Genomic DNA, 23,051 nt, shown 5'->3' on the forward strand with positions numbered 1-23,051 from the left:
AAATCATCATTATTCCTTCCCCATCACTGAGGGAAAAAGCAGCTGCCTGGCATCACCTCGCAGTGCCTGTGCTTCCTTTGGCTCGCCAACAGCTCAGCACTTGGAGAGTGGCCTGGATAAACCCCATTCCCAAAAGTCTGCCGCTGGAAATGAAAACACTTGTGCAGCGCCCCGATCCCTGGGGAGTCCTGCCCGCCGTTTATTTTTATTTTATTTTATTTTATTTTATTTCTGCACAGGGCCTCCCCCAGGCCTGGCTCATGTCTCAGGTGACAGAATCACGGAATGCCGGGATCGCTGAGGTTGGAAAAGAGCTCTGGGATTATCGAGTCCAACTTGTCCCCACCGTGTCACCATCCCAGAGCACTGAGTGTCACAGCCAGGCCTTCCTTGGGATGGGGATGGAATCCAAACCTCCCTGCGCAGCCCCTACCAATGTTTAACAACCCTTTTTGTGGAAAAAATTCCTCCTAATCACTGAATGATGGAATATGAAGGGCTGGATCTCTGGAGTGGGTGACAGAGGGACATATCCAGGTGGGTTTGGAATGTCTCCGGAGAGGGAATTCCATAACCTCCCTGGGCAGCTGCTCAGGGCTCTGCCACCCTCACGCTGAGGCGGAATTTGCCGTGCTTTAGTTTCTGGCCATTGTAGCCCGTCATGTCGCTGGGCAGCACTGCCCAGAGCCCGGCACCGTGACCCTGTCCAGCCTGTGGCCCGCCATGCGCTCCCTCCCCTGAGGGGGGGCCATTTTGTGAGGGGAGGGGAGGGGGCCATTTTGTGGGCTCCACGTTCTCCTCGGGCCGAGCATCAACCCCAACGCGCCCGAGCTGTGCCAGGCCGTGCGGGCTGTGCCAACAGGGGTGCGGGGCTCCATTTCCCCCTCTGCCCGGCCCTGAGGGGCTCCTCACACCGGCTCGGGGCGGCAGCGACCCCTCAGCGAGGGCGGCCGGCATCAGTCCGCCAGGCCGCCAGGGGGCGCTGCCGCCCGGTGCAAGGAACAGCCGGGGCGGAGCGGCTCCATGCCGGGGCTTTCCGGGGTATCCCGGGCCTGGCCCGCTGGAATCCCGGGCTATCCCGGGGTAACCCGGGCTATCCCGGGCTCGTACCGCTCTGATCCCGGGTATCCCGGCCCCTTCCCCCTGGGATCCCTCTGAAATCCCGCTCGGGTCCCGGCCCGATCCCGCTGGAATCCCTCTGAAATCCCACACGGGTCCCGGCCCCATCCCGCTCCGATCCCGGGCTATCCCGGTCCGATCCCTCTGAAATCCCGCTCCGATCCCGGGCTATCCCGGCCCCATCCCGCTGCAATCCCGCTCCGATCGCGGGCTCTCCCAGCCCCAGCCATGGGGAAGAAGGGGAAGCGCGACAAGAAGGGCAAAGGCGCCGAGAAGACGATGGCGAAGCTGGAGAAGAAGGTGTCGCGGCGGGCCAGGAAGGAGGAGGTGACGGCTGCGGGGCCAGGGGGGACGGGGGAGGCAGGCCGGGGAGAGGGCTGGGAGCACAGCAGCGAATCCTGACCGAAGCTGGGCTGTGCGGGGAAAGCGTGGGTCAGAGAATGGATGGAATGGAGCCACATGGACCATCCGGCAATCCCACCGTGTGCCTGAGAGCGTCGGGCAAACCTCACCGAACCTGGATTTCCAGGGAGTGTTCCAGGCCGGGTTGGGCAGGGCTTGGAGCAACCTGGGTAGAGGAAGCTGTCCCTGCCTGTGACAGTCCCTGATTTTCTGATTCTAAGCAGAATGAGTAGCTTGGTTAAATCCCCCGGGATCCGTTGTGTGTGACAGCAGGTGTAAAAGAAGGACAGGAAAACACAGTTTGAGGGTTCTTCTTGCTTTCCATCCCCTTCATGCTTTTCTTCTGGGCTTAAAAGCAAACGAAAGTGTTAATTTCTCTCAATCCTAGAGGGAATGCTTGTATTTAAGCCTCCAAACAGTGACTTCTCCTTGGTCAAAATGTGCTTTAAAAGGCCTGATTCAAAGCCAAAGACACGTGCCACTGTAGATGTGCCCTGGCTGCAGGGAGAACTGATTCCATGCTGCAAAATTCCCAGACTTTGGAAATCTCACGTTCAGAAAGGTGACCTGGAGGGAGGAGATGAGCAGGGAGGTTGTAGGACAGACCCTTGGCTCAGAACCTCCTCATTGCTGCAATCCTGCTTCTGCCCTTGGTCTGTCAGCAGCTTTGGGAGGCAGATTGTGGTTTTAATTCAGTGAAGTTGAAAGGGAATAAAGATACACGAGGTTTCTCTGGATGGAAAAGAGTTTCCAGTTGTATTTGGGTAGTTGTTTTGGTTTGGTTTGGATTTTTTTAAGGGAAATTGTGAGAGTGAGTGCTGGTTTCAAGTGTGCATCTGAGCAGGTCAAGCAGCTCATATCTGGGTTTTTATTTCCAGGAGGATCTTGAAGCCCTGATAGCAGAATTCCAGAGTCTGGATGCAAAAAAGACCCAAGTAATTGAATCATCCTGCCCACCCCCCTCCCCCAGGTAAGAGCTTGTGTGAGCCTTTGGCTGCCACTTGTGGAGCAGCTGGGGATGCTTTTAATGGCATTTATTTACGTAAAGTTATTTCCCAAGAGTGGAAATTACCGATATCTGATATCTGGATTTACAAAACCCTTGGAATACTGAATTCCTGGTTAAAAAAGGGACCAAAAGCCTTTTTTTTGGGCAGCAAAATCCACTTTTTAACCATCCCATCAGCACAAAAGAGGCGAAGCAGGGTGAGATGACAGACTTTGAGGGGAAATAAAAGTGAAGAGGAAGTTCTGGATTTGGACTAGAGGGCTGAAGGGAATTCAGAGGCAAAAAAAAAATAAATCATGAGGTAAAAACCACTTTATTCAGTGGGGTTCACATACCTGGGCTATTCAGGAGAGCAGAGACCAGCAGCAAGTGCAGAATAATGACACAGATAAATGGAGAGGAGACAGCCCAGAGTTCTGTGCCCTCATAAAAGTCACTTTTGTTCCTGCCACCCCAGCATTAAAATTCAGGAGCTCACGTCAAAGGGGGAGTTCAATCACAGAGTAACGTGTGCTCCTGAAATAGGAGAGGCTCTCAGACAGTGCCCAATTCATCTTGTGCTGGAAGTTTTGGAAGAAATTAATTTCTTCTGAGAAGTTTTTAGCCCTGGGGTGAAGATCACAGCAGGGTAATTTGGCAGATGATGGAGAGACCTTTGTGGCTGGAGGGCAGAGGTGCTGCTGCCTGAATTAAAGGCTCCAGAGTTCAGGGTTTTACAGGATTTTAACATGTTTTTTCCATCTTTTTTTTTTTTTTTATTTTTGCTTTCAGGCTGAACTGTTCCCTTTCTGCTCACCCCGAGAGAGACGAGCTGATCCTTTTTGGAGGTGAATATTTCAATGGCCAAAAAGTAATGTATACTTCCATTTTCTTCTTTATCTCCCCCCTCCCTCCTTTTCCTGTAATCTGCACGAGTCTCATTTGAAGGGAAATTCAAGGCAGAGTCATAAAATATGCATTTGTCCCTGAATGAGAGCAAAATAGCCTTTTAATTCTGCCATGGCTCTATCTCATGGCTGAGCAGTTGGCAGGAAGGAGACACTCTGGAACCCATTAAGGAGGCAGAGTAATTGTCTCAGCATCAATATTTCAGGGCTTCATAATTTCTCCAGACTTAATTGTAGCCACAGCTGCCCCTCGTTTGGGATAACTAGTGAAGAATCTCTCCCACTTCTCAAAACAAGATATTTCTGCACCTTTGCTGCTGGCAAAGCAAAGCAAAGGTGCAGAAAGCAAATTGTTGCACTCAGGAGCACTCTTGTTCCTGAATTTCTGCAAGTTGCAGGTGGTTATTGTGCTCCTGGAGACAAACTGGACTGGAAAACTCCTGGCAATGATATTTGGCCACCTCAGGGTTACCCAGTGGGATGTGCTGAACTAATTCTGCTTTTTTTACCACCTGCAGCTGTTCTTTGCTCAGGAGTTGAGCAGCTTTAACCTGAACATCTGTGTTAAGCTCCAGCTTTTTAAGTCCTCCTCTCCCAAGTGTCCCCAGTGGTTTGGGATAGAACATTCCAGCCCAGTGGGTCACTGAAACACTTGGTGGCTTCCAGTCCAGTGCAGGAGCTCACTGTCCTTCCCTGCCCACTGAGGAGGTTGTGTTTTGCAGTTTTTTGGGGAATTTTTCACCCCAAATTCCCCCGTGCAGAGCTGAGCTGAGGTGCTGTTTCCTCTCCCTGTCTCACAGACCTACCTGTACAATGAGCTCTACATTTACCACATCAGGAAGAACAGCTGGGCCAAACTGGAGATCCCCAACCCACCCCCGAGGCGTTGTGCTCACCAGGTAAAGCTCTGGCTGCCAGAGCTGCAGCTGGAATTGTTCTAAGGATGACTGGGAGGAGGGTTTTTACATTTCTTCTCCTGCTGAGGGTTTCTTGCCTCTCTTTTTTTCTCCTTGTCATGCTGCCAGTGGTGTCACTTCATGTCCTCTGCTGAGGGGTTTGTCCAAGGTGCTCTGATCACTGGAAATGTTCAGTGTGGAATGAAGATTCAGGGCTGTATCTGTCCATTTGGCAGGACTCAAGCAGAGCTAGGGTGGAGATTCTTCTTTAGAAATGAATCCTCTTTGCTGCATTATACAGGGAGCAGCTCAAATCCACAATGCCAGGGGCCCCTGAATTTTCAAAATGGAATTTGCCCAAAGTGCATGATTCCCTTCATGGCCACAAAGCTACATCCCTGAGCATCCCAGCCACTGCCACAGCTGCCAGCAGGGAGCACTTGGGCTCTTCTGCACCTCTCTGGAAATCCAGGTCACTGGCTGCTTGTGAGGAGGAAGGATTTGGGTTTGTTTACTCTATGTGAACCCCTGCACAGTAGAAACTGGACCAAAGACTTGTATTTTTTGCAGGTCTTTGGCCCTCACCAGCTGATAGATTTCCTTACCTGCTGCAGCCAATGGGTGACTGGTACCTTCCAAAAGCTGCCATAAAGGATGTGAGTGTCCTTTTCCTACCCATCCCAAAGCTCTCCAGAGCTCCCTGGTAAGACCCAACACCCCATTAGGTTCATATTCCTTTGTTATGTCACCAAGTGCCAGTCTTGCTCCGAGCTGTGTATGCTGGAATTGCCAGGTTCTGACTGGATTGTTGGGCTCCTTTGTGTTGTTTAAAATAAAACTTGATTTCTGAGGCCACATGCCAGTAGCCAGCAGGTGGCTGTCGAGCAGCTCAGTGCAAAGGGAGCAGCTCAGGAGCTGCAGCTGGATGACAACAACAACAAACTGAGGAGCCCTGCTCCAGCAGTGTTTTCTGTCTGAGAATTAATTATGATTTCACAGGGGACAATTCAGCCTCAGGAGCTGAGTGGATTGTCTTCCTTGTGGCTGTGTATTTAATGCACATTCTGCATTGGCTCAGACTTCAACACAAGTGTCTGTGGGCATGTTTTCACTTTCATTTGTCACCTCTGGTCTCTGACACACCATCCACTGTTGGAGTTGAGGTGAGAGGAGCTATGGGCAGATGTTGGCACTTGTTCAAGGAAAAACGTTGGTTTTGTCCTGAATCTCAAGCCAGTTCTTGGAAAGGTCACCCACAAGCATGAGCAGGCTGTTGCATAAACCTTCCCCTTCAGCTTTTAAGCACTGGATGCCCATGGAATTCAGGCACATGTCCATTTGTTCAGGTAGCTTCATGTTCCCACAAATCCTGCCTGGAAGCACACCCTGGATTTTCTCATTGAATCCTTGCATGTTTGGGCTGGTTTATGGCAGGGCATGGTGCTAAAAACCTTCTCTGCTGTTTTCTGGGAGAGGTGGGCAGAGAATGAAGGCCTTCTGAGCAAAGAGATCATTATCCCAGTGTTGATGTGTGATGGAAAAAACACAAATTGAAATTTGCACAGTCACAGCATTTCCTTTTTGGGATTCATTCCTTCTTCCTTAGTCCTAACTCAGATAATTTTAATGAAGTGGAGTCCTGTTTTCCTCTGCTTTTAGCTATCAGCTTGCATCCTAAAGGTGTTTGGTGCTTCTCTGTGCAAAAAAAAAAAAATAAAGAACCTCCTGTCTGCTATGGCACAATCAGAGCAGGAACAGTTTATCCTCTTGTCCAAATGCTGCACATTTCCTGCTGTGTTTGGGGTTTTTTTGGTTTTCTTTCATTTGTTTGTTTCTGAACAGAGAGAGCTGAATGATTTTTGTTAAACTAATCCCAAGATGCTTCCTAGGAAACACTGAACTTCCCCCAGGAGGTGGGAAGAGCCCAGCTCCTGAAGAGCCCAGCTCCTTGGCCAGCTCTCCTTTGCTCTGGGGAAGGTGTGCTAAACACTGAGCACCTTTTATTCCAAATTCTCCTTCCTTCAGCCCCAGAGAGCTGTTGTGTTCCCTGGGATTTGGAGCTGTGTGTTTAACTGCTGAAGTTCTGTGCCTGGTTTAGGAATTGTGCTCTGATCCAGCTCTTCCTCCTCCTGCAGGCAGCTGTGGTGCCCACGGCTGGGGGGCAGCTCTGGATCTTTGGGGGGGAGTTTGCCTCTCCCAACGGGGAGCAGTTCTACCACTACAAGGATCTCTGGGTGCTGCATTTGGCCACCAAGACCTGGGAGCAGATCAAGTAAGTGCTGGGCCCTCTTGGCTGGAGGGCCAGACAGGAAATTGCCCAGAAATGTGGGCTGGTGATCCCTGAGATCCCTGCTGCTCAGGGATTCTTTGGTGCTCACCTCCTGAGGGGCTGTGCCAGTGTGATCCAAGGGTGATTCCCGTGATTTCCCAGCTCAGCTCTCCCTTGAGTACAGAGGTTGCCATCCTCCAAGGGAGAAGTTGGAATGAGAGATGTATTCCAAGTCAATTGAGGCCAAAACTGGTTTATTTAATACGTGATTTTTGGGGCATGGATGTTCCTGGGTGTTGTTTAACCAAAGGGAAGAGTATTCATGAACAATTCTCTATTCCCAGCCCTGGCAGATCCAGATGTCCAACTTCAAACCAGCTGCTCTGTTTCCCTGTGCTCCTCCAGTGGGACAGTGTGAGGATCTCCCCAGTTTTAACCTGACTGGAAGAGCCAGTTTGTATCTATCCACACTCCTGGCATTTGCTGCCTTGAGATTCCTGGGGATAAACAAGGCAGTAATTCAGCCCTGTCAAAGTAAACGGGTGCCAAAAGCCCTGCTAGCTTGTGACAGGAATGAAGATGTAAATATTTTCAGTGGATCTGGCCCAGAGTCCTCTGTTGATGTTTCCTTAACCTTTGGCTTTTCCCTCTGGCTGCTCAAGTTTATATTTGCATGAGAGGAGTCGTGCTGTGACACCCAGTGGGCTGAGAGGCAGGAGATTGGCTTTGGTCTGAGCTCCAGGAGTTGCACTCAGGAGGAGCTGCAGCAGCAGCCTGGGAGGGAATGGCTTTGTGTTAATGCTGACCTGGCTGAGCAGGAAAATCCAAATTCTGCTACCTCTTTGCTTCTCCATGTGGCATCTTGATAGGAGGCTGCTTGGAAAGGGGAAAAGCAAAGGGCAGAGATGATTGTTGACTTGTCCAAGGGATTTTTTCCAGCTTTTTCTAAAACTCTGGCCATGACACCTGCTGCATTTCACTGCCTTCAGCATTTCCCATTTGTGGATCTTGGTGAAGAACCATTCCTGGTCCAAAGAGCTTTCACACAAGCCAGGCAATAATTCCATGTGTCCAGAGTGGTGCCAGTGTTACCTGAATAAATGCCAGGTGACAGGCATGGGGTACAGACTAAACATGGGTTTAGAAGACATCATTTTAGTGCAAAGAATAAAGTAACAGAATTAATTATTCATGAAGAAGTGTCTGGACAAGAGAGGCACAGTTTCTATTTCTGTTCCCATGGGAAGGATCACCACGTTCCAGGTGGGTTTGATGTGTTGCTTTGTCCAAGATAATCCTGCTGTGAGCTAAACTTGAATTTCTAGGAAATTTAGTTATTCCAGCCCCACAGTTTAGATTCCAGACAATGATGTTGTCCTTCCTGGCCTACAGTTCCTGCCACAAACCCTCCTGGTGCTGTGAGGGGCTTGACTGTGACACACTTGGAAAGAAAAATCCTTCAGTAACTCTGCAAACTTCCCTGTACTAGGGAAGCAGAGCTCTATTTCCTCCTAGCACAGAGCACAGTGGTGCCAGGCTGCCTGACAGAGTTAAAAGTCACTATATTTAGCAAGATTTCGCTGTGTTTCCTTGCATTTTGCATGCACAAAGATGATCCAAACACAGCCATTCCCAGCCCCTTAGAAGCTGTGCCAACAGCTGACTTTGACTTAGTGCAACCACCTTATCTTGTGTGTGATGCACGAGGTTCCCTCAGTCCATGAACTGCTTGTTACCCTGCCTTGGAGCAGCAATATTTTAACCTAATTGCCTCATTCCTTCCTAGAGAGAACATTCCCACTCAGCTCTGTGGCCCAGTGCACTCCCTCAGGGTCAGACAGAGCATCCTTGCCGCTTGGGAATTGCCACATCCCTCCTCTGGAGCTGTTTTTTGGGCCAGTGCAGCTCCCTTCACTGAAATTCTGGAATGCTGGTGGTGATTCCTGTAGGATTTGGTGGGATGTGGTGCTGTGAGTATCCCAGTTTCACCAGTGCCTGTTGAGCACTGGGTAACTGGAGCAGTCCCTGCAGAGCAGGATGGCCCAGCACTGGTTGGTGTCTCATTGATGCTTCTTGCTCACCAGAAAAATCAGGTAGAATTTATCACATCAGGTAGAAAGTGCTTGAAGAAAAGGGTGTTTGTGTGTCAATCAAGTGGATTGTCAGCCCAGAAATGAGCTTGTTCTTTGGTGGATCAGGAAACAAATGTACAGCTGTTGATGGACTTTGCAAGGGGTTGGAATTGAGGATTTTGTGCCTTGTGCAAGTTGCATTTTCCCTTTTTTCCTTCCTATCTGTGTGTCCAAACATGAGGGGAGAGGATCTGTGTGTCCCACTGACCCCAACAAAGGGACATTCACAGGGAGAGGTGTAAAACACCACAAATCCTGAGTTCAGCTTCTGAAGGATACAAGTGCTTTGTCCTGAAGTGCCCCTTTGATGGGATGTTCTCTTCATCCCCACTTTTCTTATTAGTGAACATTTTATTATGTTATTTTTATTATTGTTGAACATTCCCAAGGTTCACCTGAGCATCCTCTGCATGAAGAGGTAACTCCTACAGCCTCTGAGACAATTAATTCATAATTCTGGGGGCTGAATTCAGGTCTGGTTTGTTACTACAAGTCCCAGAGTAACTCCACAAGCAAAAGCAAATTCCTTGTGGAGCAGCTCAGATCAGCCTCATTCTGTACATGTGTAGAGCCAGTCCTTAGCCAGACTTTTTAATCTATTTCTAAAAAAAGTCTGGAGAATTTACAGCTCCCTCCCACATGTCTGCTTTCTGGTGTCAACCCCAGGAAACAGAGCATTAATCATAAAGTCTGGGGAACCATTTCCAAAATGTTTCTTTGGGACCAGGAGCAGTGAAACAGGTAAAAGGGAGGAGTTTGCATTTGGAAAACAAGTTGCAGGAAGATCCTTCTGGAGTGAGGAATGAGGTTCTGCATCACTGCCAGCCCTGCCTGGCTGTCCCATTTGTGCCTTGGAGTTAATTCTGCATTTGTGGGAACTTTATTAAAACACATCACTAAATAAACTTTTTATTGTTCAGAATGGATTTGGTAGTGGAGGAAACCTGTTTCAGAAATAAGGCGTGAGATACTCTCTGAGAACAGGATTTTAGTGTTCATGTTAGGTTTGAATTCATTCTCTCCTTAAAAAAGTAAAAAGATGATTTTAAAAAGTGCCATCTTTTGGAATAATGACACAGGAGCTTCGTTACAGCCAGAGAAAATAATGATTCCAGGTCTTGATGAAATTAATACCAGAGGTGCTGTTCTGCAGGGTGATACTTAAAAACCCAGTAAATGCCTGGAAAAACCTCGTCTCTTTTAGAATAAAGAGTCCAAGCAATCAATATTAATTCAGTCTTCCCCAAACGCTGCTGTTCTGGTGGAGTTTCTCATTATCACTGGGGTGAGGTTGTCATTTTCCAGGGTGAATAAGGACCCTCCTCTTCTCTCTCCACAGAAATCCATCGCCACATTCCCAGCTCCCTGCTGCCGCTCCAAGCATGGCAGGGCAGTTGTGGGTTTGGGTTTTGCTGCTGTTCTCAACTGATTTATTTGGGCCCTGATGGTGCAATCATTTCCACACCTTAAAGCTGCCTGTTGGAGGAGTCTTGCTGGGCTCAGTGGTGCCAGCTTGGCACTTTGGGAAGGAAAATGGGATGGATCCATCCATGGGGGCAGAGAACACACACAGCAAACCCTGCTTGCCCTCCTGTTTGGCCTGAAGTTGGCTCTGTTTGCAAATTCTTGAGGTTTTTGTTGTTTGTCTCTCAAATGATGCTGTGGGTGAAGGTGGAGGAAGGTGAATCCATGTTGGAATGGTGTGTCCAGCTCCATTGAGCTTGGGGATGTGACAGATGGGGGTTTGCTGCTTGTTTCTGGAAATGGAAGCAGCACATTTAACTGAAAGGTCAGGGAAGCTTGCAAGAGCAGAACGGGGATGTGCAGCTGCTTTTTGGTGTGTAGGATCAGAGAGTGAGTCAGAATCATGGAATGGTTTGGGTTGGAAGGACCTTAAAGCTCATCCAGTTCCACCCCTGTCATGGCAGGGACACCTTCCACTATCCCAGGCTGCTCCAAGCCCTGTCCAGCCTGACCTTGGACACTTCCAGGGATCCAGGGGCAGCACAGCTTCTCTGGGAATTCTTTTCCAGTCCCTCCCCACCCTCCCAGGGAAGAATTCCTTCCCAACACCCCATCTCTCCCTGCCCTCCTTCAGTAGGATAATGATGATAACGAGGATTTGTTTTGCTGCAATGCCTTTGTTCTTGAGGAAATCTGAGTAATTCACAAAGTGTTTTCCCTGCTTTGGTGTCATACCCAAACTGCAGGGGGCTGAGTGAAGGTGTTGTGTGATTTCCTGAGACACTGAAGGAGGGGAGATGTCAGAGCCACTCTTTGTCTCTTGGTGCTTGGAGAAAACATCAACGTTTGGAATGTATTCCCTTGCAATTGTGCAAGTTAAGTGCTGTTCATTAAACTCTCCTGAAAAATTAGCTCCTGAGTCATCACTGAAAAGATTTCAAGACTTTGGGTGCTGTTAGGGTGGTTTGTCTCTAGGAGTAAAATTGCCTGTGCTGCAATCCCAAGAGTTCCAGGGAGAGCACACATCCTGTTTTGGGGAAAAGCAGACATGGATTGAGGAACCCATGGTTCACATTTCCAGGAGAAGCTGAGCTCAGGTGCCAGTGGCTTCAATAAAAAGGGACTGATTTACTCCCAGGAAAGGGGATTTTGCTGATAAATAGAATTTCTGTGTGTTTCAGGGCACCCGGAGGTCCCTCTGGACGAAGTGGCCATCGAATGGTTGCGTGCAAAAGGCAGCTGATCATCTTTGGAGGTTTCCATGAGAGTGCCAGGTGGGTTGCTGGGGGATTGAATCCTCCTTAAAAAAAGGAACAGAATTTCACCAGTAACAGAAATCTGGGTGTCCATGGGAGGATTATCCTCAGCAGGGCTGGTACTGAACTAGACTTTCACATTAGAAAGACGACAGATCTTGATTTAAAGTCTTCAAGTGTTGCAGAAATCACTGAAGAAGCTAAGTAGCCAAAGCTCCAGTTCAGCATTTTTGACCTCTGGATCTTGTCAGATCCTTGTCATAAGATAAACATTAAATAAAGAAACAGCTTCTCCAGTGGGCTCTGACAAGCTGTGCTGCCCTGGGGGCTGTGAGCAGAGCTCTGAGGTGCTGTTTTATCCTGCCCATCACAAAACACTCTGCCCACGTGCTCTCCCCAGGGATTACATCTACTACAACGATGTGTACACCTTCAACCTGGACTCCTTCACCTGGAGCAGGCTGGCTCCAGCAGGGATTGGGCCTTCCCCAAGGTCTGGCTGCCAAATGACTCCCACTCCCGAGGGCAACATCATCATCTATGGAGGCTACTCCAAACAGGTAGGGGACACTCTGTGGTCAGTCAGGTGTTGGCCACAGGCTGGGAGCCAAAACTGGCATCTTCTCATGATGCCTTTTTTTATGCAGTTTTGCTAATCTGGGTTCAGATGAATTCTGTATTTTCCCTGCTGTTCTAATCCGATACAAGGAATTGATATCACCGAGGGAGGAATAAGCAACTGGGAGAAATGACATTTTTTTGGCAACTTAAAGCATTCTCAGGTATTCCTTCGTGTCTCAGCACTTTCAGAGTAAAAGCAGCAGTTGCCAGGAGACTTTTATTTTGTGCCATCAGTGCCAGAGGTGAGGGAGCAAACTGAATAAGCCAAAAAAGGCTTTTGATAAGCACCAGGCTCCCCCAGCTCCACTCCTTGCTCTGTAAATCCTGGGAATTTATACCAGAGAGCCCTTTGGAGCACATTCCTCACCGAGCAGGTATCCCTGGGCAGGAGGAAGGAAGTGTTTCATTGAGCAGAAGGCTCCTGCAAAAGCTTTTCATGTTGGGAATGCAGGCAGAGGCTCCAGATCTGCTGCTCCCCTGGAAAGGCACCAATTCCAGCTGGGGGAGGAGAGGAGGACTCCTTGTTCTTCTGGGGGATAAATGAACAAAACAGGGGAGCAGGGAGAGGGGAGAGAAGGGAGTCAGTGTCTGTATATTTAGAAGCATTTGTGCCTCCTCAGGGCCTGGGCTGCCTCACCAGATGTGAGTTGGATTAAACAGCACTAACACCACAGAAAGGGCTGAAAGGGCTTTGTCCTCTTCCCCTCTCTGCCCTGTATGCTCACTGCTGAGGGTGGGAAGGAAGCAGAGCCTGCGTGCTCTGCTAGGTGTGGAGCTCTGCTGGAGGCAGCTGGGCTCCAAATGCCCCGTGGAAATGTAAAAGTCACATATTTTTGCAGTTGGTTCTGTTCCATTTCTGCTCTGGGTTGGTGTGGGCTGCTGAAAATGAAGAAGGGATGGGGGGAATGCAAAGCTGCCCTCAGCCTTTTGCAGGGCACTGGGCAAGGATGAGAGCTGGGGGTAGTTCTCTGCAGCCTGGAGAAGAACAGCTTTTCCATTAAAAAAGACATTTCTGCTCAAAATGTCCTGCCTTTGTCACATCGAGCTCTGTGTGCTTCTCTCTGCTGGGCCATTCCTGACAGGCTCTGCTTTAGCAGCACAAACTGACCAAAGCACTGGACAGCATTTTCTCTGCAGCCTTTTGGAACATCAGACCTTCAGCCTGCTCCTGAAAATTAAATTCAGCAGGATATGGCCCCTCTAGGAGAGACCCAGTTCTGTAAATGTGTGGCTATTTAATTCTCACTGTGTCTTCACTTGGAGCTGATTGTGGAGCTGAGTGTCTGGGTTTGCTTTGAAGTGAAGAAAATGTGTTTGCCTGGGATACCCTTGAGAAAAGGTAGACATGAAGAAAACAATACTTAATTAGAGTTGGGCAGCTACAGGAGAGGACCTATTCCTTGTCTCCAGTTCCAGAGGCAGATACTCCATTCAGGGGGGCTGTGAAGACATTTTGGGGCACATGAAGACATTTTTTTCCACGTGAAACCAGGCAGATATCCAAGCAGAGCATTGTTTTCTAAGTCATGTGAAATATTCTGAGAGGAGGCAGGACTAAGTCACACGTGTGATGGGGAATTTTGGAGGGAAGAGGGGGGAAAATCATAATAGCTCTTCTTTTTGAATAGGGAGATAATTTGGCTGTCACATTGCTGGAGGAGGGTGGTGACATGGCAGGGCTGCTGTCCTGTGGCAGACAGGGAGCTGGGGAGGCAGAAACAGCTTTGGTCCTTGCAGAAGTGAGGTGTAGAGTGTGTTCCCAGTAATACCTGTCAGTCTAGGGCTGAATTCCCTTCAGGGGACCTGGATAAGAAAGTCTCCTTCATGGCTGGGGAAGCAGAGGCAGAAAAGATGAAGGGATTTGTCTGAGGCACTCAGGACTTCCATGCAGAGCCAGCAGCAGCTCCTTGGTCGCCACACACCTTGGCTGTGCCAGCCACTGGATTTTGCTGACCAAAACCAGGATGCAAATGGTGAAAAAGGAGCTTTCCAGCCCTGAGTGTGACTGGTGTGTGATACTTGAAAAAGCAGGATTCTCAGCACAATGGTGTCTCTGTGCTCCTGTTTGATCAGCAGCCTGGAGACGATAAAGAGAATTTCTGTGATCTCCTGCAGAAGGGGATGTCGTGGGTGCTGCCAGCTCAGCCTAGAACAGACCTCAGGAACCCCAGAGGAGCTCAGCCTTGCTGTCCTGCTGGTGCTGAAGATGTGCTCAGCCCTTTCCCAGGCTGGGGATGGGGCTTGCTGCAGCGAGCTGCAGTTTGGGCTCTGTGAGGCACCGAGGCCTCTCCATTGCTAGGCAACAGAGGGGCTGGAGCTGCTGCTGCTCCACCTTGCAGGTGCAGCCTACAAGCCAGGGGAGGGCTGGAGTTACACGTGGGCAGGGCTTTGGGATGCCAGAGATGGGGATTTTGGTGTTGTTTTGGGTTTTTTTTTTTTTTAGTGGCAGTCATTGCCAAGCTGAAGTGGATTCTGCTGGGAGACGTGGAAGGGCTGAAGTGCCTGAATTGTAAGGTCTGGTGGGACTGGTTCCCTCTGAATATTTTTGCTATTTGGGTGTTTTTTTGATCTCATCTCAGACATTTTTAGCACGTGGAGAATCCTGATTGCACTTCTCAAGCTCTCCCTGCCTCAGTTTCTTTGCTGTCTGTGAGCAGAGTTAGAATTTCCAGCTAAAACCTCTAAAGCTCCTGTAACTCCCCACTGTCTCTGCATGTGCAAACTACAGGCTGTGCAGAGTGGATTCCAAACCAATTTTGTGCTGGAAAACTGGAACTTGAAGGCAGGAAGGGCAGTGAGGGAACAGGAACCTCTTGTGAGTGATGAGTGATTTGTTCAGGGCAGGAGCTGTCCAGGCTGGGAGGGGATGGATCTCTCCAGCAGCTGGAAGTGTCTGCTTGGAGCCACTGTGAGCTGGGAGAGACAGGCCTGGCTGTGACAACAGGAACTGACAGTCACTGCACCTCACCGGGGTTTGCTGAGCCCAGGGAGTTCTGTCAGGTTGCACATGCAGCATGTTTGCTCCAGGGAGCTTTTCAGGAGGAAAGGGACGCAGCAATTCCACACAGCTTGGATGGTGCTGAAGCCAGCTGCTCTCTGGGTTTGCTGCCCTGCCTTTCCTGCAGTGTCCATCTTGCTGTGTGGAGTTGTGGAGCTCCTGGAGCACATTTCCCTCTGCTCTCCCTAAGAACTGAACAGCATTCCCAGGAATTGGATACCAAGCCTGCAGCAACAGCCCAGCAACAGCAGAACCTGTCAGGTGTGCCACATCTCAGGTGTGCCACATCTCAGGTGCACCCTGCAGCTCATGTCCCACTTTGGGGAGTGAGAATGTGCTGCCTTTTAAGGAATTAAGCAGAAGTTACTCTGGTCCTGTCTGAGGCAGAGTGAAAGGCAGGACCTTGGGTTTCCTGTTCCTTCAGTGCTGCTCATCCTTCCTTTGTTTGCAAACCAGCTGGTTTTAACCCCCTGTGCCAATTGATTTCTCTTTCCTGGGTGCCAAAATCCCTGCATGCTGCAGTCTCCATAGAGCCACAAATCCCCCCAAACCTGCTGCAGCCTGGAGAGTCCTTCCTGCTGCCACAGGCAGGACTTGTGGCTCACCACAGGGAGTATCCCTGGTTTGAATCCCATGGTTTGGAGCTGCCTGGTGCTCCAGAGCTCTCTCTGTGGCTCTCCCTGCCCAGTCACAGTGTTTGCATTTTCAGCTGGATCTCCTCTGTGATCTGAGCCACTGAAACTGTTTCCCTGAGCATCCCTGTGTTTCCCTTCCCTGCAGAGGATCAAGAAGGATGTGGACAAAGGCACCCTGCACACGGATATGTTCCTGCTGAAGGCTGAAGGGACAGGCAAGGAGGAAGGTGAGCACTGCAGGAGAGATGCTGCAGCACTGGGAAGGCAAATCCTCCCCCTAGCTTGGAATAACACACCAAAAAACCCCAAACCTGGAAACAAATTCCCCTCTCAGTGGTAACCTCTGTGCCCTGGTGTTGGCTCAGGAAAAAAATCCAGGAAAACAGATTTTAGTGGGGTTTTTTTCAGTTTGTATGTGGGAGGGAATTAAAACAACATTTCCAAATTCCTGTTTCTGGGACATTTTGATCAGCACTTGCCTGTTCCACAACAGAAAATCTTTGGGATTGCAGAATTCTCTTCTGGTGGGGTATTCCTGGGTTGATGCCAAAGCTCCTTAACTGGAGAAAGGAGAGAAAATCCAATGGGAAACTCACGGATTGAGATAAGGACAGGGAGAGATCACTCAGCTCTTTACCTCTCCCTGGCTGATCCATTGTGGGTTGTTGGTTATCTTTGATTGGAATAGGAATTCCATCCTTTTCCTTAGGAGAGAGAGTATTTTGTCCTTGACTCAGGCAACAGGACAATTTCCTTGGAGCTGAATTTCTAAACTGTTAAAACTGTGATTGATTTCTCCAAACCTGCCTGGCTGGAATGGGATTTGGGGAGGAGGGTTGGTCACCAGCACTGTCTGGATTCTCCAGGCCCTGTTTGCATTATTCCTATTTATAGTTTTATCCTGTTGGAATTGCAGTTCCTTTGGAAGCTCAGTGCTTCTCCCAGCCTGCATTTTAGGGATTTGCTCTGAAGTCAGAGCAGAAGGGGTTGGAGAAAAGCAGGAGGGATAGAGGACGAGTCTTGTCCTGCTGCTGAGTCCTTTTTTAGAGCATGGTTGGGGCTCCTTGGGCTGAGCTGTGTTTATTTTTGGGGGTAAGGCAGCACTGCAGGTTGGCAGAGAAGGTGGAAAGAACTGCTGGAAGGTGGGAGAGCTCCATGGGATAACTGAGGGAAGTTTTTTGGGGTTTGAAGGCTGGATCTGCCCAGGCCTTGTCTGAACTCCACCCTCCTGTAAAGGACTAAACACCTTTTAAAAGGTTCTTTGCCCCAGAAAGCTCTAAAAACACCCAGAAGATGCCATGAGAATGTCCAGAATGGATCATGGAATTCCTTGCTGGAATCCCAAAAGCCTTGGAACCCACAAAGCAATCAGGGTTCCCCTCTGCTGATGCTCCCATGTGTTCTCTCCCTCCCAGACAGGTGGAGCTGGAGTCGCCTCAGCCCCTCTGGAGTCAAACCCACTGCCAGGTCTGGTTTTTCTGTGGCTGCAGCTCCCAACAACCGCTGCCTCCTCTTTGGGGGAGTGCATGATGAGGAGGAGGAGGAGAGCATCGAGGGAGATTTCTTCAATGACATTTATTTTTACGACCTGGGGAAGAACCGCTGGTTCCCTGCACAGCTCAAGGTCTGCCTTTGAATACAGTAATTCATAGCTGACACATCCTCTAGGCCTGGTTTGGTCTCTTGGAGCTTTCCTAGAGTGTCACAGTTTTGTTTGGGAGGGAAGGAACCCTAAATCCATTTTATTCCACCTCTTCCACGAGCCCAGCTTGCTCCAGCTGGTTCTTGGACACTTCCAGGGCTGCAGCAAGGAATTTTCTCTCTTTGGAGGAAGCCTGTATTTCTGGTAGCTCAGGGTGCACCTGGGCAATCCCTCTCCTCCAGGAATCAGGCTGTTCCATCATTGTGGAATGCAAAATGAAGCAGAACAGCTCCAAAACATGTTTGTGGTGTTTTTTGAGGCTATCTGCAGGTCAGATGGCCTCTCAGTAAAAGCTGCTGGGAAGATTTTGGGATCAAACCCCTCCCTCTTCTTCCCAGTGTTGATGAGCTCCCAGAAGAGGTGAAATACTAACCTTGGCTCCAAGAGCTTCAGAGCTCAGCTCAGCCCTTTGATTGTGTTTGAGCCACTCTCACAGGGCAAGGGAGCAGCAAACCTGCTTGAACTTCTCCTTCTCCCTGCCCCTTCCTGCCTTTGTTCTCCACATGGAGAAGTCAATCCCATAATAACAGGCACACATCCACTCAGATGGTTCCTCCTGCCTTCCCAAACTGATTGTTTCCCAGCCCTTTCATGCAGTGCTTCCAAGACCTGGAGTGCTGCCTGGTAATGGGCTGTAATTCAGCACCCAGCAATTGTTGTGATTTCAGGAAATGGTGGGTTACTTTCCCTTGGCCTCTCTGTGTGTCTGTGGCACCTGGGAGCAGGAGAGCTGTCCCTCTCTAAACAGAGGAAGCAATTCCACACCGTGGATTCTCCAGGATCTCTGCTGCTCCTTGTGTTAGGCTGGGAGAAGCTCATTCTCTGGGGGGAATTGCACTGATCACTTGAGACTTTAAACCCTGATGAAAAGCAGAAATTGGAAAAATATGGATACTCCTCCTGGCAGCTTGTGTGCTGTTTGTATGAACTGCTGTTAGGTGCACCCAATTCCCACAAAACCCCCTGTTGTTGCCATTTTTAGGGCCCAAAATGCGAGAGGAGGAAGCGCAGGCGCGGCAGGCAGGCTGAGGCAGAGGCTGCTGGAGAGGAGGAGCAGCAGCAGCCACCTCCCCAGGGTCCCCTGGAGGTCATCAAGGAGCTGCTGGCAGAGGATGGCACCGTCATGACCATCAAGCAGCTCATCCCTGCAGCTGCAGAAGACAAGGCCAGGTCTGGCTCAGAGGAGGAGGAGGAGGAGGAGGAGGAGGAAGGTGGAGCCCTGGGCCAGCCTGTGGAGCCGTGCCCACGCTCCAATGCCATGGTGGCAGTGAAACATGGCATCCTCTACGTCTATGGGGGCATGTTTGAGGTGGGTGACCGCCAGGTGACCCTCAGTGACCTGCACAGCATCGACCTGCACAGGATGGACGAGTGGAAGGTGTTGCTGGAGATGGATCCAAGTAAGCTCTGCTGCTGGCATCTGCCATTGCCTTCAGGGCAGCAACACTGGGGAAAAACAGCTGAAAAACAGCTAAAAAACTAGCTAAAAAACTAGCTAAAAATATTCCTCAGGGGGTGCTGGTGAGCCTTTGAGTGGAGGTTTTCCATGGATGGGAAAGTGTGTGATAATGCAATATCTTGCCAGAGAGCTGTGTGGCCCAGAGCTTTGGGGTCACTGTAGGGTGAGCTCTGCCCTGTTGCTGGGACACCAGGAGCTGTAAACAGAGCAGGGGTGGCATCCTCCATCCTAGCAATCCTGCTGGGCCACCCTTGTCCCCTCCACCCACAGGGATGCTCTTTGGTGTCCCCACTGGCTCAGGGCAGTGAAGGCTTTGGGTCCTGCAGAGCCCTGGGTTTATCTCTTTGTACCTTGATTACCTTCAGGGTTATATATTTGTGCTTTAATTATCTCTTTGTGCCTCTCTTCTCTTCCCTTTCTCATCCAAGAAACCCAGGAATGGCTGGAGGAGTCAGAGTCAGATGAAGAGGAGGATGATGATGATGTGGAAGGTGCAGAGGGAGGGGAGGAGGAAGAGGAGAGCTCTGAAGAGGAGAGTGAAGATGAGGAAGGTAATTATTATTAATTAATACTATCTCCATACGAATCTAAAGGGGGTTTAGTGCACTGCCAGCCTGCAAGGCCTCCCTGCCACCCAGGTGAGTTTTCCAGCAAAAGCAGAGCTTTCCCAGTACATTGGGGCTAAAAGAGGAATTTGCCAGGTTGCTGGTGGATTTTCAGGCTGTTCATTGCTGAGCTGTGTGTGACCTGTGTGTGACCTGTGTGTGACATGTGTGTGACCTGTGTGTGTCCCTGTGTGTGACCTGTGTGTGACCTGTGTGTGACATGTGTGTGACATGTGTGTGATCTGTGTGTGACATGTGTGTGTTCCTGTGTGTGACATGTGTGTGTCCCTGTGTGTGACCTGTGTGTGACCTGTGTGTGTCCCTGTGTGTGACCTGTGTGTGTCCCTGTGTGTGACCTGTGTGTGACCTGTGTGTGTCCCTGTGTGTGACCTGTGTGTGTCCCTGTGTGTGACATGTGTGTGACCTGTGTGTGACCTGTGTGTGTCCCTGTGTGTGTCCCTGTGTGTGACCTGTGTGTGTCCCTGTGTGTGACCTGTGTGTGACCTGTGTGTGTCCCTGTGTGTGACCTGTGTGTGACCTGTGTGTGACCTGTGTGTGATCTGTGTGTGACATGTGTGTGACCTGTGTGTGACCTGTGTGTGATCTGTGTGTGACATGTGTGTGTCCCTGTGTGTGACCTGTGTGTGACCTGTGTGTGACCTGTGTGTGACCTGTGTGTGTCCCTGTGTGTGACCTGTGTGTGACATGTGTGTGACCTGTGTGTGACCTGTGTGTGACCTGTGTGTGTCCCTGTGTGTGATCTGTGTGTGACATGTGTGTGTCCCTGTGTGTGACCTGTGTGTGACCTGTGTGTGATCTGTGTGTGACATGTGTGTGTCCCTGTGTGTGACCTGTGTGTGACCTGTGTGTGACCTGTGTGTGACCTGTGTGTGTCCCTGTGTGTGACCTGTGTGTGACATGTGTGTGACCTGTGTGTGACCTGTGTGTGACCTGTGTGTGTCCCTGTGTGTGATCTGTGTGTGACATGTGTGTGTCCCTGTGTGTGACCTGTGTGTGACCTGTGTGTGATCTGTGTGTGACATGTGTGTGTCCCTGTGTGTGACCTGTGTGTGACCTGTGTGTGTCCTGTGTGTGACCTGTGTGTCCCTGTGTGTGTCCCTGTGTGTGACATGTGTGTGACCTGTGTGTCCCTGTGTGTGACCTGTGTGTGACCTGTGTGTGACATGCATGTCCCTGTGCAGGAGAGCAGCAGCACCCAGCTGTGCAGCCCGGGGAGCAGCAGCCCCACTATGTCACCAGGACAGAGCAGTACTGGCTCAGGGTGGCCCGCAGCCACATGGGCCCCGAGGCCAAGGACAAGAAGGTGCTCAAGGTGGCTCATGCCATGGCCAAGACTTTCTATGAAGATGCCATCCAGACGTCCTGAGGCTGCTCCAGCAGGGAAGGAACGTGTTGGGAGCAGCAATCAGCCCTGCTGAGCTCAGCCTGATGTCCAGCCTGATGTCCAGCCTGCTCTCCAGGTTCTCTGAGGTTCTCCAGGCTGGGTGGATGGTGTGGATCTGCTGTCACTCCTGGGAATGCTGTGGGAGGGCCTGAGGAGCAGGATTGCTGTCCAAGCACTTGTTCTGCTGAGGTGTATAAACTCCTTAGCTGTACAACACTGGCTGTTGTGCTCCAGAGTGGTATGGGGTCTGTCTGGACAAGCTGTGCACATGACAATGGTTCTCTGGTCCCAAATTGCTGACTGGGGCCAGGATGTGTCTCCAAGGGTTCCTACAATAAACTGACTTGGTTACATCAGCTTGTTTTGCTCACTAAATCCCATCCTGGCTTTCCTGAGGGATTGCAGTTCCTGTGTGAGAGATGCAGGTTGTGAGGTGCACCAGCAGCTCTGAGATGCCTGGAAAACCCTGGGAATCCTTTCCTACCTTACCTGTGAGATGCACATCACAGCAACCTCTTCCTTTCTCGTGTTCACTGTTGTTTTCCCTCTGTGGAATCTCCCAGTTCAGTTTTTCCCCTTATTGAGAAAGTTATTCCCCAGCTGTCCTGTGAGTAAATTCTTTACAAGCAGTGAAATGTCTTACCTGGAGCCCTTGCTGAGCCCAGGAAGGACTGGGCTGATCCAAAGATTAGTTTTCCCCCCATTTCAGCCCCTCAAGGCATCACTTCCTTCCCAGCAGAGCAGTGCTGTGTCCTTGGGGACAGCAGATGGCATCCAAGGGTGTGCTGCAGCCACCAAGTGACGCCTTGAGGTGCCACCAGGACTGGCTGGCCTTGCGCAGGGAATTCCAGGTGCCCTGGGGGTTGCTCTGGGAGGCAGGGCCTTCCCCAGGGATGCAGCTCTGGGATCTGCCGGGTTTGTTAGGAAGGAACAAAGATGAACTAGAGCTGACAGGGAGCTGTAATTGTTGGGATAAAAATGTGTCTGATAGGGAGGGAGCTTCCCCATAAAATAACAGGTGAGAGGTTAAAACAAACCATTTGTTGATGGCCTGGGGAAGGAGAAAACTGCATTTATTGATGGTCTGGGAAAGGAGGAAACAGCATTTATTGATGGTCTGGGAGAGATGGAAACAAAGCATTTACTGATAATCCAGAAAGGAATCCCTTGTGCTTGCTTGGCCACTCACCCTGTTCTCTCACCTGGGGGAGTCCACATCTTTCTGTGCAAAGTTTTGGGGAATTTGCCACTCCCTGTGAGGATGCTGAGGCTATGGCACAGGGTGCCAGAGAAGCTGTGGATGTCCCTGGATCCCTGGAAGTGTCCAAGGCCAGGTTGGACAGGGCTTGGAGCAACCTGGGATAGTGGAAGGTGTCCCTGCCATGGCAGGGGAGGGATGGGATGAGCTTTAAGGTCCTTTCCAAGCCAACCATCCTGGAATTCAGTGACCCTACAGCTCCTGCAGTCATTCAGGAGCTGTGCAAGGAGCTGAGCTGTTCCCCTATGTTTAGCTGTCCTAAACCAGGACAAGCTGCCCCATGTCAAGATTCTGTTCCTGCAAACCCCACAGGCCCAGCTCAGCAGATCCCATCCCATCCCACCCCATCCCTGCTCTGCCCTGCCTCAGCACAACCCTCTGGATCCACCCCCCGAGTGTGGCAGCTTCCAAAATCCCTGCTTCCCATCCTCCCTTACCTTGCCAGAGCTGCCAGGATGTCTAATTAGCCCTCAGGTCTCAATTAAGCCCTTCGCGTCGCTCCCACCCTGTTTCTCCTCTCGCTCCTCCCCTTCTGTTGCAGTCTGGCTGTGGTTTCCCGGCAGCACACGAGGTGCAGGGATGCTGCCACAGCTCGGGAGGGTTTTGGGAAGGGAAGGGATTTTGGGCTCTCCAGGCCCTGGAGAGTGCTGGAATTTGGGTCTTGAGTACAGCAAACCAGAGCCCAGATGGGCTGGGGAGAAGCTGACATGGCATGAGGGGTTTGTTTCCTTTCTTTTTTCCTTTTCCTTTTCCTTTTCCTTTTCCTTTTCCTTTTCCTTTTCCTTTTCCTTTTTTTCCTTTTCCCTTTCCTTTCCTTTCCTTTCCTTTCCTTTCCTTTCCTTTCCTTTCCTTTCCTTTCCTTTCCTTTCCTTTCCTTTCCTTTCCTTTCCTTTCCTTTCCTTTCCTTCCCTTCCCTTCCCTTCCCTTCCCTTCC

The 23,051-nt window shown here is 50.3% G+C and overlaps 1 protein-coding gene across 2 annotated transcripts; it reads left to right on the plus strand.

Annotated features, from left to right (window-relative positions):
- The first annotated feature begins 1,236 nt into the window (after positions 1-1,236).
- On the plus strand, positions 1,237-21,215 carry KLHDC4 (kelch domain containing 4). 2 transcript variants are annotated; one of them, XM_085071392.1, is made up of 13 exons: positions 1,237-1,295; positions 1,339-1,446; positions 2,400-2,491; positions 3,302-3,380; positions 4,218-4,316; positions 6,449-6,585; positions 11,360-11,452; positions 11,835-11,994; positions 15,834-15,915; positions 17,104-17,312; positions 18,373-18,790; positions 19,278-19,400; positions 20,657-21,215. In XM_085071392.1, exons 2-13 carry the CDS (start codon positions 1,348-1,350, stop codon positions 20,839-20,841), a joined length of 1,776 nt encoding a protein of 591 aa, XP_084927518.1. In that variant the 5' UTR covers positions 1,237-1,295; positions 1,339-1,347; the 3' UTR covers positions 20,842-21,215. The 2 variants fall into 2 exon arrangements, with proteins under 2 accessions (XP_084927518.1, XP_084927520.1); XM_085071394.1 differs by lacking the exons at positions 1,237-1,295; positions 1,339-1,446 and adding an exon at positions 4,884-4,969 and having other exon boundaries at positions 2,406-2,491; positions 3,302-3,357.
- Positions 21,216-23,051: the final 1,836 nt, after the last annotated feature.

Source organism: Lichenostomus cassidix, chromosome 11 (genome assembly GCF_008360975.1).
Source record: "Lichenostomus cassidix isolate B80296 chromosome 11, HeHo_3.0, whole genome shotgun sequence".
Classification (NCBI taxonomy): Eukaryota; Metazoa; Chordata; class Aves; order Passeriformes; family Meliphagidae; genus Lichenostomus; species Lichenostomus cassidix.